Here is a 27,219-nt window from a genome sequence, read left to right as displayed (position 1 = left end):
CTTAACATAACAAAAACCTGCCATATTAGCATGATAGTGTTGACTTTTTTATATCCACTTTGTTTACACAATATTGCCATAAGTATGTGGACACCTGACCTCCAGTTTTGTATGTGATTATTGAATACACCATTTCAAAACTAATATGCTCGTTTGCTGCTAGATCATCTTCCACTCTTCTTCAAAGAAGGCTTTCCACTAGATTTTGGAATTTGGACATGAGGTTTGTGCCCATCCATCAACAAGAGCTTTAGTGAGGCTGGGGATTGATGTCAGGGAAGACGGTCTGAGTCATAATTTATGTTTAAGTTCATCCCAAAGTAGTTCATTGGAGTTAAGGTCAGAAGTCGGGCCATACCAACCTTGGAAAACCATGTCTTTATGGAGCTTGCTTTTGTACAGGGGCAGTCTCAGGCAGGAACAGGTTCAGGTTAAGTCCCTATAGTTCCAGTGAAGGGAAATCATAATTTCTAGAAATCTGTATTCTTCTAAATTTGTGGCAACCATTTGGAGAAGGTCCAAGTTTGGCTGTGATTGTCAGATGACATCATAATTTTGCCCATATACATATATATACATATACATATATATATATATATATATATATATATATATATATATATATATATATATATATATATATATACTACCGCTCTAAAGTTTGGGATCACTCAAAAATGTTATTCTTTTCCAAGGAAACACACAAACGAAATTAGTCTGAATAGAAAATATAGCAAAAGAACTGGACATGCTGACATATGTCTAAAAAATAATGATTTTGATGGAAATTATGATTGTTTTCTTCAAAGTTTGCCTTCATCAATAAAAAACACCTTTTGCAGCAATTACAGCCTGGGCATTCTAGCTGTCAATTTTTCAAGATAATCTATGTGTATATATATATATATATATATATATATATATATATATATATACATATATGTATAATGATTCTAATTATTTCTCCTGTGATATTGGCATCTAAAACACGTAATTATTCAGACAAAATATAATAAATAAATTGTTAAAAAACAATTGTTTTTATTTCTTGGTTTCTCATTCTTCATCTCTCCGTCTATTCCTTCTTTTCTTAATGTTTTGTTAGACCCCAGTGTTTTGCTCTCATACCTCAGCCCAGAGAAGACATCAGCGGAAAACATTAGTATTCGCTTTTCATCTTTGCCCTCTTACAGCTCCCTCTTTCCTCTTCAACATAAAAATAGTTTACACCCATGACAAGAAAATGCCTCTACTCCAATGGTTTGTTGTGGAGCAAACACACGCAATTGGCCAGTTTGTATTCTGTGAGGAATTTTCTTTGTAGGGTGTTTGCGGTCTCCATGGTAACTAAGTACGGCATACACACACTATCCTCTCTTAATGCTTCATTCTGGAAAAGGATGTGATAACACTCAAAGCTCGTACTTGCCAGGACAAGCTGAGACTTGTCATGTAGAAGTAGATAGAGTGGGCGCATTATTCATGCAATCTGTATGCATATGTTTTTCAATGGTGTTACAAGCCCTGTGTGGATTGTTTGCAGAATTTTGGCTGTACAGGATTTCTTTGATAACTGGCCATTGCTGATTTTTTTTTTTTTTTTTTAAATGACAAATTAAGGTCAGTTTATGAAATTCAGTGCGATTGCTATGGAGTCATACTATCGCAGAGATAAAGAAAATATTTATGTTCTGATGTTTTAAGATTCATTCCAGTTCATATGATTAGCTTCATTTTCTCGTTTACGTTCAGACATTTTGGGGTATCAAAGCAGTAATTATCTGATATTAAATATAATCTAGTGCTTGAACTTATTGTGTCATTAATAAGTTCTATCCCTGTGAGTACATTTTATCTTGTTTTTGTCTTCTCCTTTTTCTGTTTCTATATCATTACTATATCCATACTATATTAAGCATGTATGAACCTCAGAGGAAAACCGGGTCGTGTCACATGACAAGCCCCCACCACCCCCCAACATGTTGTACTCTATGAGCTTTTTTATTTTGATCTTTATTTTGTGAAGTATTTTTAACAGTTAACTGTTTTAATGTCATGTGTACAGGGTGTTTTTGTGCATTCTGTATTTGTGTGACAGCAAATAGGCTCAGATTTGATTTCACCTTCTCTGGGCTCCAGCTGAGCGGTGCGTTCGCTATGTGACTCCATTTCATAGGGGGAGATAATCTTACTCTTTTCCATTTCTCTATCTCCCTTTTTCTCTCGCTAGGTCTTTCTTTTCATTGACACCAATCTAACACCATGGCAATCAATGAGGGGCAGAGGACAGAGGTGTGATGTTGTTGTGTGTGTGTGTGTGTGTGTGTGTAAAAGAAAGATATTTCCAAAGAGCCAAAGAAAAGGGTTTATATATATATATTTTTTGTGGGGAAAATTATGCACGCTTTATGCACCGTTGGTGAAAATGCATTCACATTTTCATTTAATAATATTGCGAATTCATGAATGTAAAATCATGCATAATAACAACCCATACGCTATTGCCCTATCTATTTTTAAACAGATTTTTTTTATTATGATCATATGTTGACTACAATAACACAAGAAATCTATAAAGCAAATGATTAGCTACACAGCAAACACACACACAGAGCAAAATGGTTAGGAGTAGCAGCAACTAGATGGCACAAGTGTGCAAAGATGAGTAGTAATGGTGCAAATTGCCCTCATAAACAGTAGCATAATGATGCAGCACACGTAAATAATAAAGATAAAGCTAACTTGTCTATAGACATTGATGTACTATATGGACTTTATTTATGTTTCGTTTGTCCACATGATGTCAATCCCAACAGTTAAGCTTCACTAAAAATATAAAAAATATATATATAATATATGACTAAAAATATACCCTTGGTCAAAAGTACACATTACAACCTTAAGTGAAGACATTTAGCTGTTCAATTAGCAGCGGAAATGTACTGGAAATGAAATAAACTGACAGCGTTGCTAATAATGTGTGTACCATTGAATCTATAGTTACTATTAGTGCATTTTAACATGTTAAATCTTTTGTCTTGTTAAATTTCCTGCATATACACTCATATTTAGACAAATAAGAAGACTCTTTGACTCTCTGTCAAAATAAAGTGTTCGCTAATACAAAGGACGCAAGAATAAGTACATAAATCACACGAGTCATGACTGGTGTTGGTGTTAGAGCAAATGTAGCTTAGTTTACATTCATGCATATGAAATCCTGCTTAATTACTCTCAACATATCCTAAATAGTTGTAATCTAAGATCATGTTGACTTAAAATGTGCAACGTACAAGAGATATTTTTGTTGCTCCTTTCCTCAAATTGGTTTATCAGAAAGACCACACACACACACACACAAACACAAACACAAACACACACACAGAGAGAGAGAGAGAGAGAGAGAATGGTGAGGTTTAAAGAGGTGAGGGAGGGATAATGGAGTCAAAATGGTTATGTGTTCTCTACATAAAGCTTAGGGAAGCAGGTGCAGCGCTCCGCCTTTGTCTGTAGCATGCGTACTACTGGTTTTGCACACTACTTTTCAACCTTCAGAGAACAAAAGATCTCTATAAAGAGAACTTTCCTGGAAGCAACAGGAAGTTCTACACCATCAAATGGCAGGTGTTCTGCGCTTGAGCATACGTACGTCTAAACAACTGATTCAGAGGTTAAAAAGAGAAGCAAACATTCCGAGATCTTTGACTGATTAAGAAGGCCAAAAGGTTTCCTCAGTAAGGACGGTCATGTGTTTTTTGACTGATTAAATATTTCTGTTTAAACATACAATAAAAACATGTACCCAGCTCTAAGACTTGTCTGTTCCCAGTTCTCTGAGATTAGAATGAAGTAAATGTGTGTGTGTGTGTGTTGTTGAACAGAACAGAACAGCTGTTCAGTGTTTTAGTATGGGATTAGCTTGGTTTGGAACTCTGCTGCCAGTCTGGTGTTCCTCGATAACCAAACATGCTCACCTCCACCTCATATGGACTATATTTGCCTCAATATGGCATGGGCTTAACAAACTCAAAGGGGGATTTCTGTTCATTCTTTCGGCTTTTGGTGCCATTTTGTGTGTGTGTGTGTGTGTGTGTGTGTGTGTGCATGTGCATGAATCCAACAAGATAGAATCAGTTTATTAATTTTGAAATTGTGAGGAATTTTTTTTTTACATAATCTGTAGTTTTCATTTTATTTTATTTTACATTAATTTATTTTATTTTATTTTTATTTATTTTATTTATTTATTTTAATCAAAAAGAGACATTAATTTTAAGGTTAGATTGTATAGTGTATTATATTCTATTATTTTTACACTAATTATTTGGAATAGTGAGACAAACATTCATAAATATTTCTCAAATAGCTTTTAATTGTGACTAGTCATTAATAGTTGTTATTTAAATGGTGGAAGTTTTTTAATTTATTAAAGTATTTTCAGGACCTTTTGCTTTTATGCTTTCTGTAGGATAGAGGTACAGTCTATATATAATGGACAAGTGTAAGGATTTGAGCGAGTTTGATGAAAGGCCAAATTGTTATGGCTAGACCACTGGATCAGAGCATCTCCAAAACTGCAGCTCTTGTGGGGTGTTCCCGGTCTGCAGTGGTCAGTATCTATCAAAAGTGGTCCAAGGAAGGAACAGTGGTGAACCGGTGACAGGGTCATGGACGGCCGAGGCTCATTGATGCACGTGGGGAGAGAAGGCTGGCCCGTGTGATCCGATCCAACAGACGAGCTACTGTTGCTCAAACTGCTGAAGAAGTTAATGCTGGTTCTGATAGAAAGGGGTCAGAATACACAGTGCAGGACGGGTCAGGGCTGTTTTGGCAGCAAAAAGGGAGACCAACACAATATTAGGAAGGTCATAATGTACATAATGCTGTGATGATGTCCCTGGTTGTTCCTCATGTCCTAGCCATGACCATGTCCTCATTAACAGAATCTAGAATCTAGCTCACAAATTCTAATGGGACTCTATTAGTCAAGATCTAATATAGTTTTTGTTTAACTAGATATGAATAATTTCTAAAATGTAATCAAGTAAAAATCTGCAAACAGTAAATATTACATAAGAGAGAGAAATAAATAGATGCACATTCTCTGATGCCCCTGTGGCTTTTTCTCAAATGTTCTGTTCGCTCACCCCCACTCTCCTCTGCTTTTTAATAGTCTGCTGTGTTTGCTGGTTAAATGGCATCAAAAAATTGGCCACTTTGACCACAGAGAAACTACGGCAGCTGCTACTAAACACCTTCACTCGGTGTGTGTGTGTGTGTGTGTGTGTGTGTGTTTGGGGGAGTTGGGGGTGGGGGGTAGGTCACCAAGTGCTCCAGAATGCACCATTAAGAGAAAATGATAGCTCTGTGCCTGAAACTCCATTACATACCAAATACTTTAAAGAGTGGACCACACTTCATTATGGGGTGCAATGAATTATTCATCTCTCTCTCTCTCTCTCTCTCTCGCTCTCTCTCTCTCTATCTATCTCTCACGTCCCTCCTTAACCTGGAGTTCTAGAGGCAGGGGAGAAAATAAGATAGTCCTTGTGATGACTCTGTGTCTTTGCAAGGGCTTTGTAGAGATACATTTTGTGTGTGTGTGTGTGTGTGTGTGTGGATGAGTGGGTGGTTGTGCATATGCTAAAAACCTGCCCTCATCAGTGTTGTGAGTCTTATAATTATCCATCAGGCTGGGCCACCGGGAACATAGAGTATGAGCAAGTCATAAAATTTTATTACCCTGCTGAGTGTCTCTTCTTTTTCTGTCTCTCACTTTCTCTCTCTCTCTCTCTCTATTTCATTCTTTTTTATCCAGAGGCAATACTGATGCTACTATTTTCACTGACAGTCTTAAAGCATTAAAGTAAAAAGAAATAAATACCTTGTTTCTTACTGTTTCATGTGAATCACTGTTCTTCCTTTCAAAAGTTTTAAGACTTTTAAGTATTTGACTAACAGCCATATTTTTGATGCATTTACACTGACCAGGCATAACATTATGACCACCTGTCAAATCTCGTGTTGGTCCCCCTTTTGCTGCCAAAACAGCCCTGACCCATCATGCACTGTGTATTCTGACACCTTTCTATCAGAACCAGCATTAATTTCTTCACCAATTTGAGCAACAGTAGCTCGTCTGTTTGATCAGACCACATGGGCCAGCCTTCTCTCCCCACTCTTCGCTCCTCGGTTCACCACAGTTCCTTCCTTGGACCACTTTGGATAGATACTGACCACTGCAGACCGGGAACACCCCACAAGAGCTGCAGTTTTTGATATGCTCTAATCCAGTGGTCTAGCCATCACAATTTGTCCCTTCATCAAACTCGCTTAAATCTTTACTCTTGTCCATTTTTCCTGCCTTTTATCAAAAGCTCTAGAGAAATTCTTCTATATAAAACAATAATTCTTCACCATCTAATCAGTGGAAATCTGTCCAGCATAAATCTGATATACAATGTGCTAGATAGCAATTAGTTTAGAAGGTATAAATATTACTCATGGCGCTAATCTAATAGTTACGGTGAAGCTAATGTGGGTATGACAGTGTAGAGTAAAATGTCTTTTAACTAACATTCATTTCTCTGCTAAGTGGAGGAGGTTTTCGCGCTTTCGCGTCATTTCAGTTTCTGCTCTAGTGGCTGTTTACTAGAAAGATAGTACAGGAATCTTACAAGTATTTGGGCTACATGTTCTTTCCAGGGTAATTTGAAAACATGTTTAATCCACTTTGCATACATTTGTCCCATTTTAAATGTACTGGAAAAGAGTATGAAGTAAGTTGGATTATTTCAATATTTATTTAAAATTCTGAAAGAAACTATAAAGTATATACAGTGGAAAAAACAAGCGAGTATTGGGAGGGAAATGAAAGAAAGCAATCCTGCAAACAGGTCTACAATCAACAAGCACAACATGTACCCATAATAGGAAATAAAAAAGGGAAAAAAATAATAATTCCTCCATTATGTTTGTGTGTGTGTGTGTGTGTGTGTGAGAGAGAGAGAGAGACTGTATTTGCAAGAGTAGCTACAGCATAGATGCAGTTTTATCCTGTTGCCATTTATATATTACTGAAAACAAGCAAGTATGTATTTCACCTTGTTTATGCTATGATGTTAACCTACTTATACTTCTTTCATATTTTTTTTTAACAAATATATAGACAAAATAATTATGTGAGATTCTGTGTGCTGACCCTGTGTGATTAATTTAGACACCCACCATTAATGTAATGTTTTAAGTGTAAATAATTGTTAGGGTTTTTTTGTTGTTGTTCCTAACAACCCATCAGTTCATCGATTGTTTCAAGCATCCCGACAAACAAACATCCCCCCCCCCCACACACACACACACACTTTCCATGGGATCTCTCCAAACATCTCTATGCCGTAATAACATTTGCATACAGATGCCTTTGAAACAGCCCCGCATAACCCTGCAATCAGCTGAGTCCTGCTGCCATGACAACCCCACACACACCAAACACATGCTCACATGCAGCCACTAGTTTGTTATTAGTGTTAAATATTCCTAATTCCAAACGCTAATGTGTGTCTCCTGCTCCAGGTGTCCGTCTTTGATTCACTCTGAAGCTTGCACAGATTTTTGTTCTAAAAAAAACTGTTTTTTCTGTTCTTTTGTTGAGAATGGAGTGGTATTAGGTGATGTGTGTGAGAGTTCCCCATTCATGGTGGATGGGGGGGGGGGATTTCATTCTGGTTGTGCGTCCTCTGGGATGTTATCTAAAGAGCATAATCTTTTGATCTAGGCCTTTCTTCGGTGTGCACTGTTCATTGAGGTCGTTTTAAATCAAGCCTTCTTCACTGTGATGCATGTGCTAAGCTGATTTTACAGGTTTTAGCCGAATCCCAGAACAATCGTTGCACAGATTGCACAAACAATAATACACATTAAGCTGTTGCCCCTAAACAACACATTACTTCAAATGATTAATAAATAACGATCGTGGATTATAGTTTTACATGCGAAAGAGAGTCTTATTAAAAGCTGCCTTTTTCTAGTTTTTATACAATTGATAATTTCTTAATAACCATTCAGTCTTGTGCATTGTACATATGATACAGTTGGTTTGATGACATTCACATTAGCTATCATTAATGTCATTCTACCGAAAGGTTATTTCCAAATGCATGACTTTTAAAATTCAGTACCCTTTCAGGAAGTTAGGAAATGGTCACTTTTAAGAGTGCGATCCTATCCTAAAAGATTTCTCAGGCTCATACTGAACAAAATTGTACTTTAATGCAGCAAAACAAAATACTGTTTTCCACTTTGACCGTGTAAAAGTAGTGTGTGTAGACTGTGCTACGCATTCTTATCATAACGTTTATTTCGAGTACGAGTTTATGCTAATGTTGGTTAGATATTTTCTTGAATTTTACCTCTATGACTTCTTCAGCTAAATGATTCTCTTTTAAGTGTTCACTCTCGTGTATTTTAAGTTGTTTTATATATATATGTATGTATGTAATAGATTTTCTTTCATTTACTTTAGTTTATGATAGAGACACTGCTGCCTCAGCTCTTTTGTGTACTGACCCCGCCTCACCCTCCAGACACTCATTTTCTTGTATGTCTAACTAAATTCAGCAAAGGGAAACAAGGGGGAGGGGGAAGAGTGGTGCTGTGTCAAACTGATATCTAACACAGTGACAGCTGGGCCTGCTCCCGTTTCTGTCCTTTTTCCTCCTCTGCCCTCTCCCTCTTTTCTTCTCCTCCACAAAGCATATTAAACATCACATTTGCTCAAAGAGGCCCAAGACTCCACCCAAAAGTGTGGCAGCTCTTTGTCATTGTAATGAGGTGGCGATTGGAGTGCAGCTCTGTGTGTGTTTGCCCAGCGCCCAGCCAGGCCCCAGTCTGCCCAATCTGCTCACACACACACACACATATATTTATCTTACCATCCTTATGAGGACATAATTCTACTTCCACTTATCGTTAATTATTAACATAGCTGGATACACCTATAGCTAATCTAACCTTAACCTAAATAGAAAAATAAAACTTTTCCCAAAATGACCCATTATCACTACTTCAATATCCCTATCTTTGTGCCAACAAAGGTATAAAAACATGCCCCCCTACACACACACACATACACACACAGGGAGAGAGTAAAGGGGGAAGGGAGGGTGTGCTCTTTAGGAGAGGGGGTGTATAATCAAAAGTGTCCAGACTAGGAAAGGGAGGGGGCAAGAGGGCAATGTATGCCCTTTGGCATCAGTGCATACCCTTGTCAGACTGGAAGGAGGCGTGAAAACCAACTTTAGATAATGATTAAACTGACATGTATGTTATAAGGAAAGATTACTACTGCTACTACTTATAATAATAATAATAATAATAATAATAATAATAATAATAATAATAATAATAATAATAATAATAATTAATAATAATAATAATGAGAGAGAGACAGAGAGAGAGAGAGGGAGAGAGTTTATTAGGAAATAAAATGTTAAAAGATTTTTAAAAAACCTTCATATTACACAAAGCAAGGAGTCTACACCATTTATGATGCTGTTTCTTCAAGTTCAGTCATGCAAGATGACACAAAATGATTGTAGGAAGTAAGATGCCCCACTGAGCGTCTGTGTTTTGTATGAGAAAAAATGACAGACAATGAAAATGCAGGAAGCAGGTCCACAAAAAATGCAAGGACAGGCATCATGCCCTAGGCCTAATTTTCTTCATAAGTCAGAGTGCGTGACTGGGAGCACTTCCATCTGTGAGACCACAGCTGCAATACGGTTATTGATATCAATTTACTCTTACATTACTGAAGCCTCTCACTTATCCTGCATTAATCAAAGAATTATGAAATTCATATATTTCATCTAGCATCATTTTTCATGCTCCTCTAATTTCAAGTCACAATACCTTACAGCGAATGTTTGTTTGTTTGTTTTAATATTATAATTCCAATTAAAAGAAAAAATTGCATCTGTGTTTCCTGGTCTTTCAGAGTCATCACTGAATCCTCTGGTGTGTTCCATCACTTTGGCCTGAATTTGTACTAACTTTCTTCTTTTTTGTACTGTGTCTTGCAAACTGCTGGAAGGCATGTCAGGATTCAGCTGAGCTTCCTGTAGTGTGCCAATATTGTCATGAGATCAAAGAAGGAAGGGGGGTGGGGTTATTGGAAAAGGGGTGTGTGTGAAAAACTTAACTGGATTTTGTTCCAAAACTCTACTTGAAGGGAGGACAGGGTAGAACAGTGCACAGTAGATAAGTTAATAGGTTAATTAGAGTGCAGTGCATGGGGAAAATGTAACACACGCAGCCAAGCAACCTGTGATAACAAAACTCAAGCGAGCTCTGGTTTTGCTCATCATTTTGAGGGTAGAGCCTCTCTTTTGTAAGATGGCAAATTTAATAAGCGGCAAACTCCATTACATATCCACTTGCCATGGTAACACAAAGCCAGAATATGGAGATGGGGCCTAGAGACATAGTTATCAAAAGAGCCATCTGCCCAAGGGAGGCCCAAACCTCGGGTTACATTGCTCCACCACTCATATCGAATCCTCTGCTCTTCCCTGTTGTTCATGTTGCCTGCAGTTTTATTGCAATGGCATGCTTGTTTGGGTTGAGTGAATGATTAAGGAAATCATTGACTATGCAAATCTTTGGACTCTCTGTGTTACAGGTGTAAACATGGCTGCCTGAAAAGGGCTTGCGCTTTTTAGCAATGTTTAATGTCCTCGAACTACAGTTTTTTTCTGTGTCTTGCATCTTCCCTGTGTCAGCATGAGTTTTCCTTGGATTCTCTGCACTAATCTCACTTCCAAAAACATGCCAAAAGTTGGATTGCCTATCCTAAATTGCTCTAAGAGTGAAAGATTATGTGGATGTGTATACATGGTGTCCTGTAATGGAATGGCATCTCATTCAGGGTGTAGTACTGCCTCACATTCACTGTGACAATGACCTGGATGAAGCGGTTACTGAAGCTGAATGAAGAAATGAATGAAAGAGTCACACAATTCAGACTGGATTGTTTACTTGTCTTGAACCACAGGCAGAAGATGCTTATTAATAAATCTGTTAATGCTAACCAAGTTTCAGATAGTTACAGAAACAAATATGTGCGTGTGTGTGTGTGTGTGTGTTTCTTTCTTGTGGGTGGCTCGCTAAATAGTGTTTTGTGAATATAGACACAGCCGTCAGAAAAGCCATCGCTTTTCTGCTACCGGCGGTAGGCCACGAGCTCTTTGTGTGAGTTCAGCGGCGATTGCAATTGGCTAGGAGTTGAGCTGAATGCTCAATGGGAACTGCGTCACCCCCGAGCCCACACCCCTGCTCCAAAACAGAAGTTATACTCAGCTGGCCACAACTTTTTTTCTCACAAGTTTAGTTTCTAGGCGCGTTGCCCGGTCGCGCGTTGGGAAACACTGGACCGCAACAATGAAGCTCTGTGGAACTTTCTTAGGTCAGTCACATGTGCATTCTCTCCGTTCACCCGAGTTTTTTTTATAATCACTTTGCATGAAATGTTAGGTTTCCAAAAGTTTTCTTAACTGTCGAGAACTAGAAATGTACGGACAAAGAAAATGTATTTCTGGGTTGTACGTTTTGTTTTTGTTTCTGTGAAACACTCCGACTTCTTGGTGACCTCAGGATTTTTTTTGTTCATATGCTATTTGTTACACGACCTTTCCTATATAAACCAACGCATGTCAGAAAATAGATTTTGTAAAATTATTACACATCGAATTCTTAAGCGCGCCTAGTTATGTTATGCTGAACGCGATGTCTTTTAAGCAGACTGACTTGAAATACAGGTTTGATTGGGGTTTTTTGTTTGTTTGTTTGTTTTTTTACGCTTTTTATTAGACAATACATAACATTCAAGAACTAACTCGATGCACCCGTTTCTAAACTTCCGAGCTTTAGGGCTGTGTAGACAAAGACTGTCTTTTCTGTCACAAGCAGTATAATGACCAAGCAGCGGACAATACCAGCCTGGAGCTATTCATTCAGACTTTTCTGTTGTTCTTTAGCAGCTTGTTCCATCTGCCGAGGGCCTTCCCAGAGTTCGAGGGGGTTTCTGTCTGTCTCAGCTGCCGCCTTATGCAATATGTATACTTAGAGACACATTCTTACCATTGTTTCATTGCGCATTGTGACTCCAGGCTCTGACGGCAAAACGGAAGAGACTGGCACTTATTCCGTAGCAGAAGTGGCTCAAAGACTAGACACACTGACATCGGAGTGGTGAAATGGGTATAAATGGTTAATCCAACGCAAGGGAATTTTCTGGGGAATTTTCTTGTTCCAGAGAAGCTAATAAGTTTTAACGCCTTAAATAGAATCTCAGAAACTTCAAACGTCAAAAATACAATTTTATCATTATGTACTATTTTAATATTTGCTTGTACTCTTCAGTTTATCGGGCGCCGGACATTTTAGTCCAGCTTCACTTTAAACAGCTCATCAGTGATAACCGGTGAACTTCCAAATCTGGGAAAAGAATACCTATTTTAGGGGGGAACTGGTACTAAACGGGTGGATTGAACGTCCCCTTGCTGTTAGAAAAAGCTGAGTCACTGGGTAAAAACAAGCAAATAAATAAACTACCATATAAACAAACAAACGAACAAACAAACAAACAAATACTTGTACTTTTTTGTGCTTTTCCTGTCACAATTTTTGCTGTCCTGCTATTTTTGTCTGCTTGTACTTCAATGTATTGAATGTGAAGATGTATTTCAACGCTTCATGTTCGGCACCGTGTCGCTGTCCATGGTTCTTGAAGAGAACGCTTAGTCTGACGCGCTGTCTGTGGTACTGCAGAAAAAGTCCGCTATTTCTTTTTAGATCCCAGCTGTTTTTTATTATCGTGTGTTTTGGATCTTGACATACTGAAACTGTGCAGATCTGGTGGGTGAGAAAAAAAATCAGAGGTTCAGAAGTCATTTGAAAATTCTCTTTAAAGTAGAGCTACTAACTGTTAGGACGCAAGCCACATATACTTAACATGTGCACTACAGAGGCTGTAAATAGACAAAACATTATAGGAACACAAATCGATAAAAACATATAATAATTATGATATATATTACTTGGTAATTCATGATCAGTTATTCTCTAAGAAGAGACTGAAGAATACACACACCAACTATGAAAAGGCCCCTTGTACATCATCTAAAGCGAGCTGGGACTTAAACAACATTCAGCACAGAAAGTACATATGCTCCTCACCTATAACTCCTAAACTCAGCCTTGTGCTACGAGACGGACAGTGGGATTTATTTTTGTGCGTATATATTTATCTCCTTTGTTTGTTGTCTCAGTTTTGTGAAGCTTTGCTCAAATCATATTGATGCGCCGCGGACGTAACGTGATTGATTTCAGCTCCAATGCATAACAATGAGATAGCAAAAAAAGGCCTGCCGCAAAGAGATAAGAATTTAATACAATTTCTGAAAGGCGAAGGTTGGCTTTTTGAAAATCCCCCCGCGCAGCTTGGAGACAGCAGATAAAGAGTGGCATTTGTGGCGAATATTCTCAAATGACTTGTAATGAATGGTTGTCATTTTCACTAATGGTTACAAAACAACAAAGCAAAACAACGGTGTGAGCTACATTTGGGAGTTATTCCAAATTACAGTACACTGGCCTCCTCACCCAGTAATAGAAGAAAGAGAAGGTCTGCAGCGCTTTAAAGTACATCGCCCCTCTTCTGTCAAGCGTTATTTATAATGCGATTTACATTACTCGGATAATAAGAAAATATGGCAGATTAATTCACTGTGGTCTATTTTCCTGGACTTTCGGTGATAATAAGTAGTTAAGTCCGTTTTTAACTGTAAAGTGTCTTAATCTCAAACACTAAGGCCAGCGCTGTAGATGTCAGTATATTGCGTGCGCAACTTGGGACGCACATTAGTGTTTTGCCTCAGACAATAAATGGACAGTACCATTTGGAAATACTCAAAGGGGGAAAACACCGTGACATATGCATGCCTTTGTGATATATTAAAGATTAATCTCCGTGTGTTCGATAAGCGGCTTATTGCTTGCTTCCTTTGAACAGTATGCAGAAACTGGTTCGCTCAAGCATTATCTTCTGTGCGTGTATTTTGAATGAAACACGCCGAATGATAGTAATTGATCAACATAATCTACATCCAGCCACTCACCTTCGCTTTTTACCAATACACAAATACTGGCTAACAGCAGCCTTTTAGCTAAGAGAACGGATGTGCATGCGCACGGGTGAATGTCTGTAAGAGTTACGAGCGTATCAAGCGTGTTCGGGTTTATAGCCTATCTAGGGAGGGAGTGTATGAGATAGCGAGAGAGTGTGTATATATATATGTCTGTACACATGGCCACTGAACGACTGTGAGGGGACCCGAAGCCCAGCCCATCTGATGTTGTAGGTTTTACTACAGCTTTCGTGATGTCATGGCAAACGGGAGGGAGGAGGTAGGGGTGCAATGGCTCATGAGGGAAAGGGAAGTCAATATTACGTTTTCCCGCTGACAAAGGCAAATGAAGACTTTCCTTTTTTTTTTTACTTACAAACAAGTAACCTTTAGCGCCCTGATGTGGAGTCCTACGCATCCCTAGCAGCATCCGGAAAGATACATTTACCCACTGTCATTCCATCTGGATACTACCGGGCCAGTACTGTTACTGCTTTTTTTTTGTCATTCGGTAAATGGCATCATTTAGGGCAAACTATTTGATAGCGTGATAGCGTACCGACTGCGACAGAAAATCGAAAACATCGAAGACCTTCTTGTGAGTCGGCTGAGCAACGTTTTCGGAATTATCTGATTACTCAGGTACTTGTGTTTACATTTAAAACACTCCATATGAGTATAAATTTGGCCGTTTTTCTTTCGAGAAAAACAACACCTATGTTTAGCACTCTTTAACTCCTAGGTCGTCTCGAAAAGTGCACTAGCTTGCTCGGAGTTACAGTTTGCAGAACGGGTCTTAACCATTTAAACACAACTACTGGAGTTTAAAGGTTAATTTATCCAGAGCATCCCATTACGAGATGTCCTACCATGGAGATCAAGGTTAAGGTTAAATGTGCTGGTCATGGTAACGTAGCTTTTCTGAATATCTTCGTGGACAACGATTTGTTGTAAATGTAGAACTCTTGTCGATCTTGCATCTGCCAAATACTAGTAGCTTAAGAAAACCACACGTTTTAAAGAAAGTACATATTTGCCTATGAAAACATTCGGCTTTAAATGTGTTGTTAGTGCTTCCATACTTCTCTGAATAGCGTGGTCTGTGGAGGCAGGAGTGAAGAGTTTACATGGGGAAAAAGTGATGAAGGTGAACTATGGCGATCCAAGGCGAGAGCGATGTGCTTGCGCACTTTTGGCGCAGAAAAGCCCTTACGCGTTTGCGCAGCCTCCGCTTGATTACAATCTAATTATCCGACTAAACTGATTACTGTATAAGAGTGATTAAAATTCTTCCTATGATCACGCTTTCTCGTTTTGAATTTGCATTGTTGCCTTCATTGAATTTCCTCTTCCTCCACTGAGTAAATAGAAATGTCATCATGATATATTTAGCATTCATTCTCACGTTCAGCAAGAAGTCACTGAAATATCGCGTTGAAGTAATCCCGCTCCTTCTGTTGGGTTTTAGCTCGGCGCCAGAATTGAGAGTTAGTTCCATATGGTCGTGTGTGATTAAGGTTGTAACAAGGGGCGTAGCACCGGACTCCCGGCCGTGCGCACGGATGGCTTTGAGGAAGAGAAGAGAGTGGGGGTGGGTGGCCATTTGATTTTCAGCAGCAGCAGAAACTGAGTGGAGATGCTGTCCGTAAATGTCAAACGCCCCGGGTAGATGCGCAAAAGTCCTTAAACACGAACTGCTCTCTCTCTCTCTCTCTCTCTCTCCCTCTCTCTCTCTCTCTCTCTCTCTAAAAACGTGATTTTGGGATTAAGCACAAGTGCATGTACGCCTCACTTGTCTCTTATTCTGGCATACAGAGTTTCGCCAGTGTCCTATATTGGATGAAGTGTCATATCAAAACACCTGCAGCCAAGATGGTGGATGCGCTGAAGGCTCGAAAGGGGTTTTAGTCCGCTGGTTTATGATCTAATAGTTGCAGTTATGAGAAGGTCTAAAAATAAGTGTTACAATAAAAAAAACAAGCTTTGGTACAAGCCGCTGATTAATGTTTGCGTAATTATTCTGACAACAGTTCACAAGAAATGGCATCCGACCACCATTTCGCAGCATCTTTGTGACCCATGTCTGTCAGTTTTGCTGTTGGCAATTCTGTTTTCTTTACTTCTGATACTACTAATGATGGTCTTCTACTGCTGTTGCTGTTTGTAGGTTTTTGCTGCCACTGTAATGAACTGCGAGTAAAGTGATTTAACACGCTGTTTATGTTTATGGCCATTTTAGCGTCGGACCTGGTCATTTAGTAGAATATTTCGTTTTGAAAAATAGATTTTATGGCCGTCGCCTCAACACAAGTTTCTAAAAAAATGTTTTAGGGGCAACTGGCATGTCACTTAGACTTTCACAGAGTCTAAACAGAAAAGACGCCAGGCTTTAGTGACACCGCAGTTTGATAACTAATTCGTTTCAATGCTGTTTTCTTTACAATAAAACGCTTGTGGTTTTTTAAAATATTAGCGAAACAAACCAGAACACTGTGCTAAAACCAGCGGACGTCAGTGAGTGGGAAAGGTGGAGTGAATTAAGACAGGAGGGTAGCAGGTGCTGATGTGGGGGTAGCAAATGCGCATGAGCAGTAGAGCAGCTGGGCCAAAGTGTGCTGTTTTTATTCAGTGCACAACACCGAGTTACGGCTCTTGTTTATTAAGAGCCGACCCTGGATTCAGTTTCTTTTTAAATATAGCACAAGACTGCCATTTACATACGCCGGAAGTTGAAACGCCTTTCATGTGTAATTTGCGCGTGCTCCAGTTGATCGGCGACTTGCTGGTGTAATCTATGGTGCTCTTAATCCTGCTTTGCAAATTCTAAATGCACGGAACATTGCTTTATAGTGTTTTAACAGACATCACTAAACCGATTACAACGTTTTAACAATGGATAAATCATGTTTTATTTTTGTTTATGAGAGACGGATATGGGATTTAAACGACCAAACTATGCATTATTTAGGAAATCTTTAACAAATCGAACTGGATATGCTGTTAATAATTACTCATATTCGACGTTGATTGTTTTCCTATAACAACAACAGTTTACTAATAATTACGATTTTATTGTTTTTTTTTTTTTTAGTATCGAGCAACAAGGCATGCTTTTTGTTTGAAGTTATATTTAATGTATCAGGGACATGTTATCACTTCTTCTTCTTCTTCTTCTTCTTCTTCTCTCTCTCTCTCTCTCTCGTTCATAAGACTCAGAGAAGCTAAACCACAAAGCTAACCTGTGGCTGTTACAAAGTGCTGTCACCGGAGACTCCTTTCATGAATATTTGCACAGAAAACATCTCCAACTCAATATGCATACAAAAACATTTAAGCATAGATTACATGGAAGGTCTGACATACAAGGCATACATAATTTGTTGTTCTAGGAGCAGTAACCTTTTAGAAAATTGATTTGATTTTGTCTACACTTGCAACTGATCTGAATCAAGAATTTATTGGTGATGCAGTATACATCGTTAAAAGAACTGCTTATGATCATTTCCAGTGTATATGCTTTATCTTAGACACATGCGTTTTAGTTGTGTAGTTTTAATATGAAGGCAAATTGAATCATTTGCAATGTATAATTTTTCTCCAAAAATCTTGAGGCATCCTTCTAAGATGTCTTTATGCATAGCACCAGAGTTGCAGTGCTGTGTATTACAAGGCTGGTCTTTTGAGATGGGAGTTTTCCTGAGAAACCAGATTCTTTGAACTCTTTTGAAACATTCGAAGGCTTTGTAAAAGATCTGTTTTGTCTTGGGTTTGACACACAACCATGCTATTTTAGTGAGATTTTCAGAAAGAAGCTGGAAAAAAATAATAATTTTACAGCACATGGTCTCAGACTTGCTTATTCGAGGTGTGTTGTGTATGTGTTTGTCTGTGTGTGTGTGTGTGTGTGTGTCTGTGGAAAAGCTCTAACTGGCAATGACCTACAGCTCTCTGTTTCTGCTCATTGACATTCTGCCGGTCCTCTTTTGCATTAATGCTGTTCCGCAGAGTTTTTAAAGTGCCAAATCAGATCTGCCTGCTTTGTTTATTTTTTGTGCTTGCTGAGAAACAAGGGCAGATGTTATGGACAGAGAGAGTGAGAAGGAGAGAGGAATGGGTTGTTTAACAAACCACTCATTCTACTGACAAGAAGCACTCTCTCTCTCTCTCTCTCTCTCTCTGTCAGAGGTGTGTTTTAGTGCCCAGACTGAAACAGATGGGAGACCACAGTCAGGAAAAAGCAACAGATTGAGTGAAAGGAGGAGAGAGGAAGTTATGATAGGATACAACAGAGAAGGGATAGAGTATTAACAGCCCTGGTACATGGAAAGGTACAAAGTGTAATCATGAAGGCCAAGTAATAAAAAAAAAGCAGGAGGAGCATCCCAATATTTGGTCATTTTTTTTGCATATCTTATCGTTTTTTTTCCGTCAACATTCATTTAAAACGCAACGACTTTCTCTTAATAGTAGAAAGACTAAAGAATATATTCCAATCTATCCAATAATTTGGCTGGAAAAAAATCTCTCATTGCGAGTGTTAAATGAACAGCGACATGAGCTACAGTTTGAGAAGAGACCCAACCTATACACTGTGTCTGAGGATGAATAGGATTATCACGTTAACACGAATACGGCGTGACAGCTTTCATTCTTTTCTTTTTTTTTCCATTGCCTTTTTATTCCTTGAACTTCCATGTCAGTCCAGCACTGTGGCAAACGCTATTACCCTAATGAAAAAAGAACACGAAGGAGGAAAAGCATGCAGATTTATGGGAGATTCATTATTTACTTTAGTTACTGCCCCACCCCCACCCCTACATACACTCACTCACACACCCACACACACACACACGTATACACACATTTGATTGATTCTCATAGCCCACTGACAACCAGCTACTTTAGCATGTGAGTGTGTTCTCCTTCACATCGCTCTGTAAATTGTGATATATGATTCTGTTTTATTGTGCGTCAACAAAATGTATAGACCCCCCCCCCCCCCCCCACTTGCATTAGCAACCATCTGCTTTATAAATTCTCGGCTGCTTTTCTTTTTTCCCTCCGCACACTATTGCTTTTAAATCACTTTCCGTTCATTTAGTCTTTATTCATCATTTTTAGAGATTACTCTCACTGTGTGTGTGTGTGTGTGTGTGTGTGTATGGGGGGAGGTGTGTGTTTTTGTTGCACTGACTCTGGGGTTTTCAGAGTGGTGATGGGATGATCTGGCCCTTTTGCTGCTGAATCATTCCTTTTGGAACGGAATAACTGATAGTACTTTGTGCTTAGTTTACTGTTCTGTCTGCCAGTGCTGATGCTGTTATTTTACCATCTCTTTCTTTCTTTCTTTCTTTATCAGAGAATGAGTATCGGGGTGAGCTGGTGAATCAGCGCTGGACGCGAGGAGACAAGATCAGCCGCTGCCAGCCCTCTCTCAGACCACAGAATCGTCCAATCAAAGTGAGTCCTACCTACTGGTGCTCTTTGTCAATAAAGTTGAGATGGGTAAGCCATTACGTTTTTTTTTTACCAAGGAGTGACAGCAGATGAAGGTCAATACCATGCAAAAGTGGGTAGATGTCACCTGTCCCATGCTCTCACAAATTTAATTTCCCAAGCCTCCTTGTATTACTTAAGAAGACTGGAGAGATTTAAAAGTGGTTCTGTCCTTGAGCAGTTTTTGTTTGCTCTGTTTATAAAGGTGGACTGTTCTGTCTCCTTTGCTCCTTTCTCTTTTCTCCCCCTCTTCTACACCAATTATGCTTAGATGTGTGTTTTGGCCTGTAAGTAGTGCTTCTTTTTCTTTATACTTTTTTTTTTTAGAGCTGTGTGCTTTTTCCTAGTCTTTCATTTTTTTTTTGTTGTTTCAGTAAGAGGAGGGGTCATAAGGGAGGAAGGTGAGAAAGAGAGAGAGAGAGAGAGAGAGAGAGAGAGGGAGGGAGTAAGAAAATATAAGCACTCTTGTTCTGTGGCCCAGTGAATGTGATTTTGTTAGTTTGTAATGGTGAAAATTCATGACACCATTGATTTATTGATCAGACGTGATAGGTTTAAAAGCCTGCTGTTGCATGCAGTCCTTTTAAAGGCATCCAATTAGATGATGCCACATAGCCTGAGTGATTAACAATATCAGAGGCTTAGACCTAAACAAATACAGAAATGCACACACATTTCAACATTCCAAAATACACAATCATCGGAATCAAGGTAGTAACCTGTCAGTTGTTTATGATGTAAAAAATGAAAAATGAACGGGAGGTATTACAGAATATCATATTCTAAAAACGATAAAAGAATATTCAAAAATAAAAAAAAGTTTTGTAGGATGTTGTATGGAATGAGAAGTATAGTATTATAATTATATACATATACAGACATAAATGTACAGATACTACACTGACGTGCACGTAGACAAACCTAACCCCCACTACTTGTCAGTCAAGCCCCAAGTGTGCCCATTAAAACCACTCCTCCTCTGCCTGTGATGGACAGGCATGATGGATCTCCTTGGTGACATCATTGGACTCCCGTAATTGTGTGTCTCTGTCTACAGGTAATTTTCAGGAACGTCAGTCTCCCTGTCACTCCGCCACTGTGGGTTTTGTGCTCTTCTTGTAAAAATGTGGAGTGGAATAAAAGGCTCATTTATTCACACCGGGGGAGGAGAGGTGACCTTCTTTGTGGAGTCATTGCCCCCAGCCAGCAATTTACATAGAGCTGTCAGCCTAGAGAGTGCAAGCAAAACCGGCCCAAAGCTGAGAGGGACAAAATTAATAATGCAGCACACAGCCTCAAGGGACGCACGATCCTCCCTATATTCTAGCTAATGAAAACCTACGGCTTTTCTGTAGACATCTAGCGGTGTGTCTTTCTTTCTGTCTTCTTTATCTCCTCTGCTTAATATACATTTAACGCTCAAAGATTGTAATTCAAAAGAGACAAACAACTATACATCATCTGAATATACATTCAAAGGCCTTTGAAAGAGAACTAGGATATGCAGATGAAATGAACCAGGCTCACACATACAAATTTAATGAGGTGGAATTTAAAAGAAGAAAAAAAGAAGAAGAAGAAGAAGAAGAAGAAGAATGTGAACTCTGGTTTACTTACCTATTTGAAAGAAACGTGCATGTAACTATGGTTACGCAAACATGAAAGCAATGCAGGCTCTATTAGTGCCTGCACGACTCCTGTGTTGACTATCAGCCTGTGAGTGAGGGAGGTATGAAGCAAAACAGACAGGAGAAGAGAAAACGCAGGAAACTGCAGCACGGTATTATTATGGAGGAGACGAGAACGGAGTGGACTCGTCGGTCCCTGGTCAAAGTGTTTTGGGGGTCAGAAACACAGGGAGGGTATACAGACCTCACTGCTAAATAAACACACACATACACAACCTTCAACACAATGCCAGGGATTATATGAGCTGGGCTCTTTTGAAGTGCTTAAGCAAACTTTTTCCTCGCAGACCAGTTGTGTGTGTGTGAATCTCCGACGTCGAAGCACAAAGCAGGCTTGTTGTGAGTGCGTGGTGAGAGCTGAGAGTGGAGTGTGTGTGAGAGAGGAAGAGAAGGCATTCGTCGCACCTGTACACCCGGATACAACCCCCCTAATACACACACCCACACTCCACACATGTGCACACATACAAACACAATCAACTTTTTTATCCCTTCCCCACACCCAAATCACACACAACATCCTCATTATCCCACACTCTCAAAAGTCAGTGATCAGCAGGAAGAGAGGGTGAAGAGGGAAGAAAGAGCAAAAGAGAAAGGGGCCAAGTGAAAGAGAAACTCTTGTGTTCAACTCTAGTGTGCTTCTGCCAGGTTTGGAGGCTCTTCCAACAAAGTGGCTAAGTGTAGTGGGAGTGGGGTTCAGGGAGGGTCAATGGGAGGGAGATGTAGGGCATTTGCATGGATTCCATTTGATTTTGAGCACAGCCGGGTAATCAGGGCTAATGGCACTATTGTGCCTTAAAAACAGCCAATAGCTTTAGCGCGAGCTCATTCTGCTCTGTATGTGTGTGTTTTAGTGTGAAACAGGGTTCGACACCTGCTCCTTTGTGCCAAAAAGCACAGTGCTGTGATGGGGCGCACATATACTCTGAGAAAAGAATTACAGTGATTTGGAGTGACTGTGTTTGTATTATTGTTAGCCCTATGCTTATGTGCACTATTATAATAACCACTCAAGCCTCACATGGGGCCTCGGTCATAAATGGGCTTTTCCGAAAGATACAGCGTACTCCCCCAAGCGCACCATCCAATCATATTGATTGTTCAGGTGCAGTAAATTATAGGGTGATGAAATGATGGAGAGAAAGAAAGAGAGATCACAGGGTGTGTGTGTGTGTGTGTGTGTGTGTTTTTCTTACTTGCTTTCATTTTTATTCGTTGCATTTTCACATTTCTACATGTTTCTCTCTGGGTGAAAAGGTGAGGGGTACACTGTTCTGAGGTAAATCGGTAACAGTTTGAATTCTAGCGAGGAGAAAATGAAGAGAGAAAATGCTTGTGCTGTGTGTTCAGATGTGTGTTCAACCACAGTCTATTACTGTGAAGCTGTTCATCTGGATTTATGTCTGTGTTTTGAACTTTGTATTTCTCCTTCGCCTGAGGAATACCGTTTTGATTCTGTCCTCTCCCTCTGTCTCAGATGAGTTTGGACATTGATGACAAGCGTGCATGCACACGGTCCAAGGGAGGAAGAAGTAAGTCTCTCTATATGTCTGTCTTTCTCTCTCTCTCTTTCTCTTTCGTTTTTTCTGTCTGTGTAGAGTCATCATTTCTGCTGGTCAGCAAAGCATCACTTTTGTTGGTCAGCAAAGCATCAGTTTTCATTTCCATTCAGACAGATCTGCTTGTGCTTACTGACCTTCTAGACCTTCTTTTTTGTGCGTGTGTGTAAGAAGCCCAGTCTAAATTAGATCACAGCATGGAGATGGTTTAATAATACAGAATTTTTTATATTTATGAAATATTAATATTATAAACATTAATAGTGGTGCATTTTTACTGATGATTTTGGAAAGGGTTCTCAGTACTGTTCTAAAATTCGGAAAAGTTTTTTGTTAGATATTTTTAGTCCGTCCCTATTTGTTTACTATAAGTGCTGCACTCAAAAGTATTGATTTAATATGCTAAGCTTATTGCTTTACTGCAGTTTAGCTTTAGTCTTTAATTCTCCAGCAGCAATTAATCACAGTCTTGTGCTGAAGGCTGCATATAGCTGCACTTTTTATTCCTCATCAACTCTGGATTTTTGGCTGAATCAGTTGTTCTTGGCGTATACGTTTGTATATGTGTGTGTATTTACACGGCCATGTCTGTTCTGCCTGATAATGCAGTCATATATGCCGCTGCATGTGACCCTCCCCCATTGTGTTTGTGATTTATTGATTGTCATTTTCTGCAGTTATTTAGGTTTACGCTTCCTCTGCTTGTTCTTCACGCTCTATATTGAATCTTTTTTTTTCTGCAGCTCCCACCGAGATTATAGTTCAGGAGCTGAGGTAAGACGGATTTTCTCTGTGTAGACAAATGTGCCAATGTTCTACCATTATGGCCAGTCATTTTTAAGCTGCAGGTTTTAAGCTGCAGGTTATGCATCACAAACCATTAACACAGTTTTGTGGGATATGGCAGTTTAGAGAGGGTTGCATGATCTTGGATCGCGTGTATCTGTACTGCTTCAGATTAAATCCTCAATGTTACTTACCCGCTCATAATTAAAATAATGCCATTCTTTTATATTAACACAGCCTCCTAATTGGAATTTACTGATTAACCTGCTTTTTCATACATATGCATGAATGCTGATTATCATTTTGCATGACATACACAAATGACCCTGCTGTAGGTCCTGGCTCTTTCTCATGTACTCACTTGTGCGGGTCATGCCACGTATTGGTCAGTCAGTTCATTGTTAGGAAGATGTAGGTGTACATAATGTGGAAAGCTGCAGTATAAGTGAGGTCGACACAGAATATAGCAGAACCAAAAGGGCATTAATGATAATAGTACTCATCTTCATCATCATCATCATTTGAGCCTAAAACTGACTTCTTACTCCATTTAGCTGCCCCACTCCAGGATGCAATGGTTCTGGTCATATCAGTGGCAAATATGCACGACACAGAAGGTATGACAGATTGAATACCCATAAGGTGTTTTGTACTTTATAATTCTCCGTAGTCCTCTGTAGGCCCTTTCCTTGCACTTATAAGCCTTCTGCAATATAGCCATCCTGTCATATTTGTCAGTTTTGTCTTATAATACTTATTTTCCTTCCAACTTTCTCTGTATAAGCCTCTCTCATTTCCATTTTGTTTTCTGTGTAGCACTCTCTCTCTCTCTCTCTCTCTCTCTCTCTCTCGCTCTCTCTTGCTCTCTTTCTGAAACCTCTAGGCCGTTCATTGAGGCATGTCTCCAGTTTATTGTAAACATATTACTGCTGTTTTTATTTACACATGTATCTGTTAAGGAGACTATTTCAGAAGCTTCATGTTTATAGATCTCGCAGAGTCTTGCTTCAGTAGCTGCACTTTCTAGCTGGGAGTTTTATTGAATTTTTGATTGTGGCATAATTAAGTTTTCCACTTAATTGACTGTGATGTATAATTGGGTTTGTGCTAACACAGCGCCCTCCAAAGGCATTGTGTTATTCTTGTCTCACTGTGTGGCAATGCATGGCATGATGTCTGAGATTTCATCGCTGCATTTGGTTCATTAGTATTAGATTTCTGGGCCTGGTTTTATAATGACTTTTGAATTTTCTCAGATTTTTTTTCCCTATATTTCCTTTTCCCCATAGTACAATGAGTTGCCCCATAGCTAGAAAGAGGAGGCTCCAGGAGGAATCAGAACAGAATCATTCACCCTCCAAGAGGAAGTCCCACCCACTCAAGCTGGCAATGGATGGATGCTTTAATGCAGAGAGTGATGGGAGCAGCGAGGAGATGGAGGTGAAGGAACAGGACGAGGAAGAAGAGAGGGAAACACATCAACAGTATGTCAATGAAGAACACACAGGGGCAGAAGAACAGGAACCTAGGAGCAGCAGCACCAATGAGGGAGAAACAGGTGATGAAGGTGAGTGTGTCTTAAAATACAGCAGAGCAATTCAATCCTTTGACAGTAAAAATAATTCATTATTAACCATTTAATCTAGGGTAATAATTCCCAAAACCCACACATTTTTCATGATGACAAACAATTATTTGCCAGTAAATTATTAATACATTGTTTATTAGCAAATACATCTCTCTCATTCTCTCTGTTTCTCCCATAGAGGAGTGTATGATCATTGAGGCATCCTGCACAAAGAAAGCTAAATCTGTAGAAGCAAATGATCTTTCCAACTATGAGCATATAGTAGCCAACTCTCTACTGCACCTCAGCAGCCACAATAACCATTCCACATCTCCACAACAACAACAACAACAACAACAATATCCTGTAGCCACAGAGGTGAAGGGGAATAGTTCAACCAGAACAGAAGAGGAGGAAAACAATGAGGGAAACAGAGATGGAAAAAAAGATGAAAGCCAGACAACAGCTCAGACATCCACAATGAACAGAACGAATGAAAAAGCAGAGGAGGAGATTCTAAAGGAGGAGCAGAATGGAAGGCAGGAAGAGTCAGACCATCAGTACTTCACAGAAGAGATCAGCAAACATCTTTCAGAGGAAGACAAGAATCCACATGTAGAGAAAAGCTGCATGGAAGAGTATGATAAAGAAGAAGGATTAAAAGATGAAAATGTAGAACAGTATGACCCCTCTGTGAATGTTGCAACTCAGGGCGCCCAAAAAGAGGACTACATTACCCAAAAACCACTACCTTCACCACAGAGCTGCTTGGCCAACCAGGCCTCAGCAGCTCCCATGGTCATCGAGGTGCGGTCTGAGGAATCAGAGAAGGATGATGAAAATGGGGACGAAGAGGAGGAGCAATCAATGCTGGCTGACGAGTCAGAGATGTATGACATGATGCGGGGGAACCTGAGGCTTTTAGAGCAGGCTATTGCTCTCAAAGCCCAGCAGGTCAAAGGTAACAGAGAGTTCATGCCCATCTCTGAACATCATCGCTATTTCCCTCTAGAAGACCGACCCACCAAGCACATGGACCTGCTGCGAAAGAGTTACTTCTGTAAAGGTACATAAAAATATAAAAGCATCGCTATTTGAGACCAATTATGAACTTAAGCTGAGGTTGAGGAACTGTCAGAAGTGGAATTCGCAAACTATGCTGACTGTACTGGCGTTTCTACATCTGGGGCTTTTTTCCTGTCCCTGGGGCACATAGTGGTAGGGTTTAGATTCAATTCAATTAATAAATAAATAAATAAATAAATAAATAGAAACCTCCAGTTTAGGCCAGGGCCGCCTTTGGTTCAGATACAGACGCAGAGACTGAAAAAATCACCCCCACACACAAACGCACACACAAACATACAAGATTAAGCCTGGATAAATAAGCTGAAAAGTAGACATACACTTGCTTAAATAAGCCACCAGAGCCTGGAGACTTTTAATGGGATAGCTATAAAGTGTAAACAGGTCAAATGAATTTGCTTCCATAGATACACTGAAGCTGTAGCATGTGATTACTGGAGAAAGCACTTAAGGCAGGAGAGAGAACGAGAGAGGGAGGGTGCTTGTAATTAGATTGGTTTTGCATTTGTTTGTTCTTTTATTGGTTTGTTTGTGGTTGTGTCTTGGCACTCTGCCCGGTCCTCACATCACTTCAGTCACTGAGCACACTCGGTCAGCTTCTGCACATCCCCATATAACTGCCTTGCTTATACTCTGTCCGGTTTTAATTAGAAGTTGCATGTCTTGTTAGCATTTCAACATTCAATTAAGGAACCACTGGGGCATGAGTAAAATCCTCTCAGTCTCCCGCTCTCCCCTCCTTTTTCGACTCTCATTTATTCAGCCTTGACTTTATTGTCTCTGCGACTTCATTTACACACTATGTACTTCCCCAAGATAAACCTTCCCAAAGCTGTAGTGAGTTTAATGAT

At 39.5% G+C, this 27,219-nt stretch overlaps 1 protein-coding gene and 1 long non-coding RNA gene across 8 annotated transcripts in view; one reads left to right on the top strand and one right to left on the bottom strand.

Annotated features, from left to right (window-relative positions):
* Window positions 1–9,451: 9,451 nt before the first annotated feature.
* Window positions 9,452–15,987, bottom strand: LOC131366293 (uncharacterized). Its single transcript, XR_009206785.1, has 2 exons — window positions 15,266–15,987; window positions 9,452–12,909 (listed from the first exon to the last, which is right to left on the bottom strand). It is a non-coding gene; the product is annotated as an uncharacterized LOC131366293 (long non-coding RNA).
* Window positions 14,448–27,219, top strand: part of myt1b (myelin transcription factor 1b) — a 29,117-nt gene continuing 16,345 nt past the window's right edge. For 2 of the 7 annotated variants that reach the window (XM_058410645.1, XM_058410641.1), the window contains exons 1-7: window positions 14,449–14,825; window positions 19,543–19,643; window positions 22,848–22,902; window positions 23,673–23,703; window positions 24,270–24,332; window positions 25,005–25,282; window positions 25,482–26,348. In XM_058410645.1, the coding sequence (XP_058266628.1) occupies window positions 22,848–22,902; window positions 23,673–23,703; window positions 24,270–24,332; window positions 25,005–25,282; window positions 25,482–26,348 (1,294 nt within the window). In that variant the 5' untranslated portion in view covers window positions 14,449–14,825; window positions 19,543–19,643. Of the gene's footprint in view, window positions 14,826–19,542; window positions 19,644–22,847; window positions 22,903–23,672; window positions 23,704–24,269; window positions 24,333–25,004; window positions 25,283–25,481; window positions 26,349–27,219 lie in introns of all 7 variants that reach the window. The other 5 variants (XM_058410647.1, XM_058410644.1, XM_058410642.1 and 2 more) reach the window with 4 other exon arrangements.

The sequence above is a fragment of the Hemibagrus wyckioides genome, linkage group LG15 (assembly GCF_019097595.1).
Source record: "Hemibagrus wyckioides isolate EC202008001 linkage group LG15, SWU_Hwy_1.0, whole genome shotgun sequence".
NCBI lineage: Eukaryota > Metazoa > Chordata > Actinopteri > Siluriformes > Bagridae > Hemibagrus > Hemibagrus wyckioides.
This window is presented reverse-complemented; position numbering and strand designations above follow the sequence as displayed.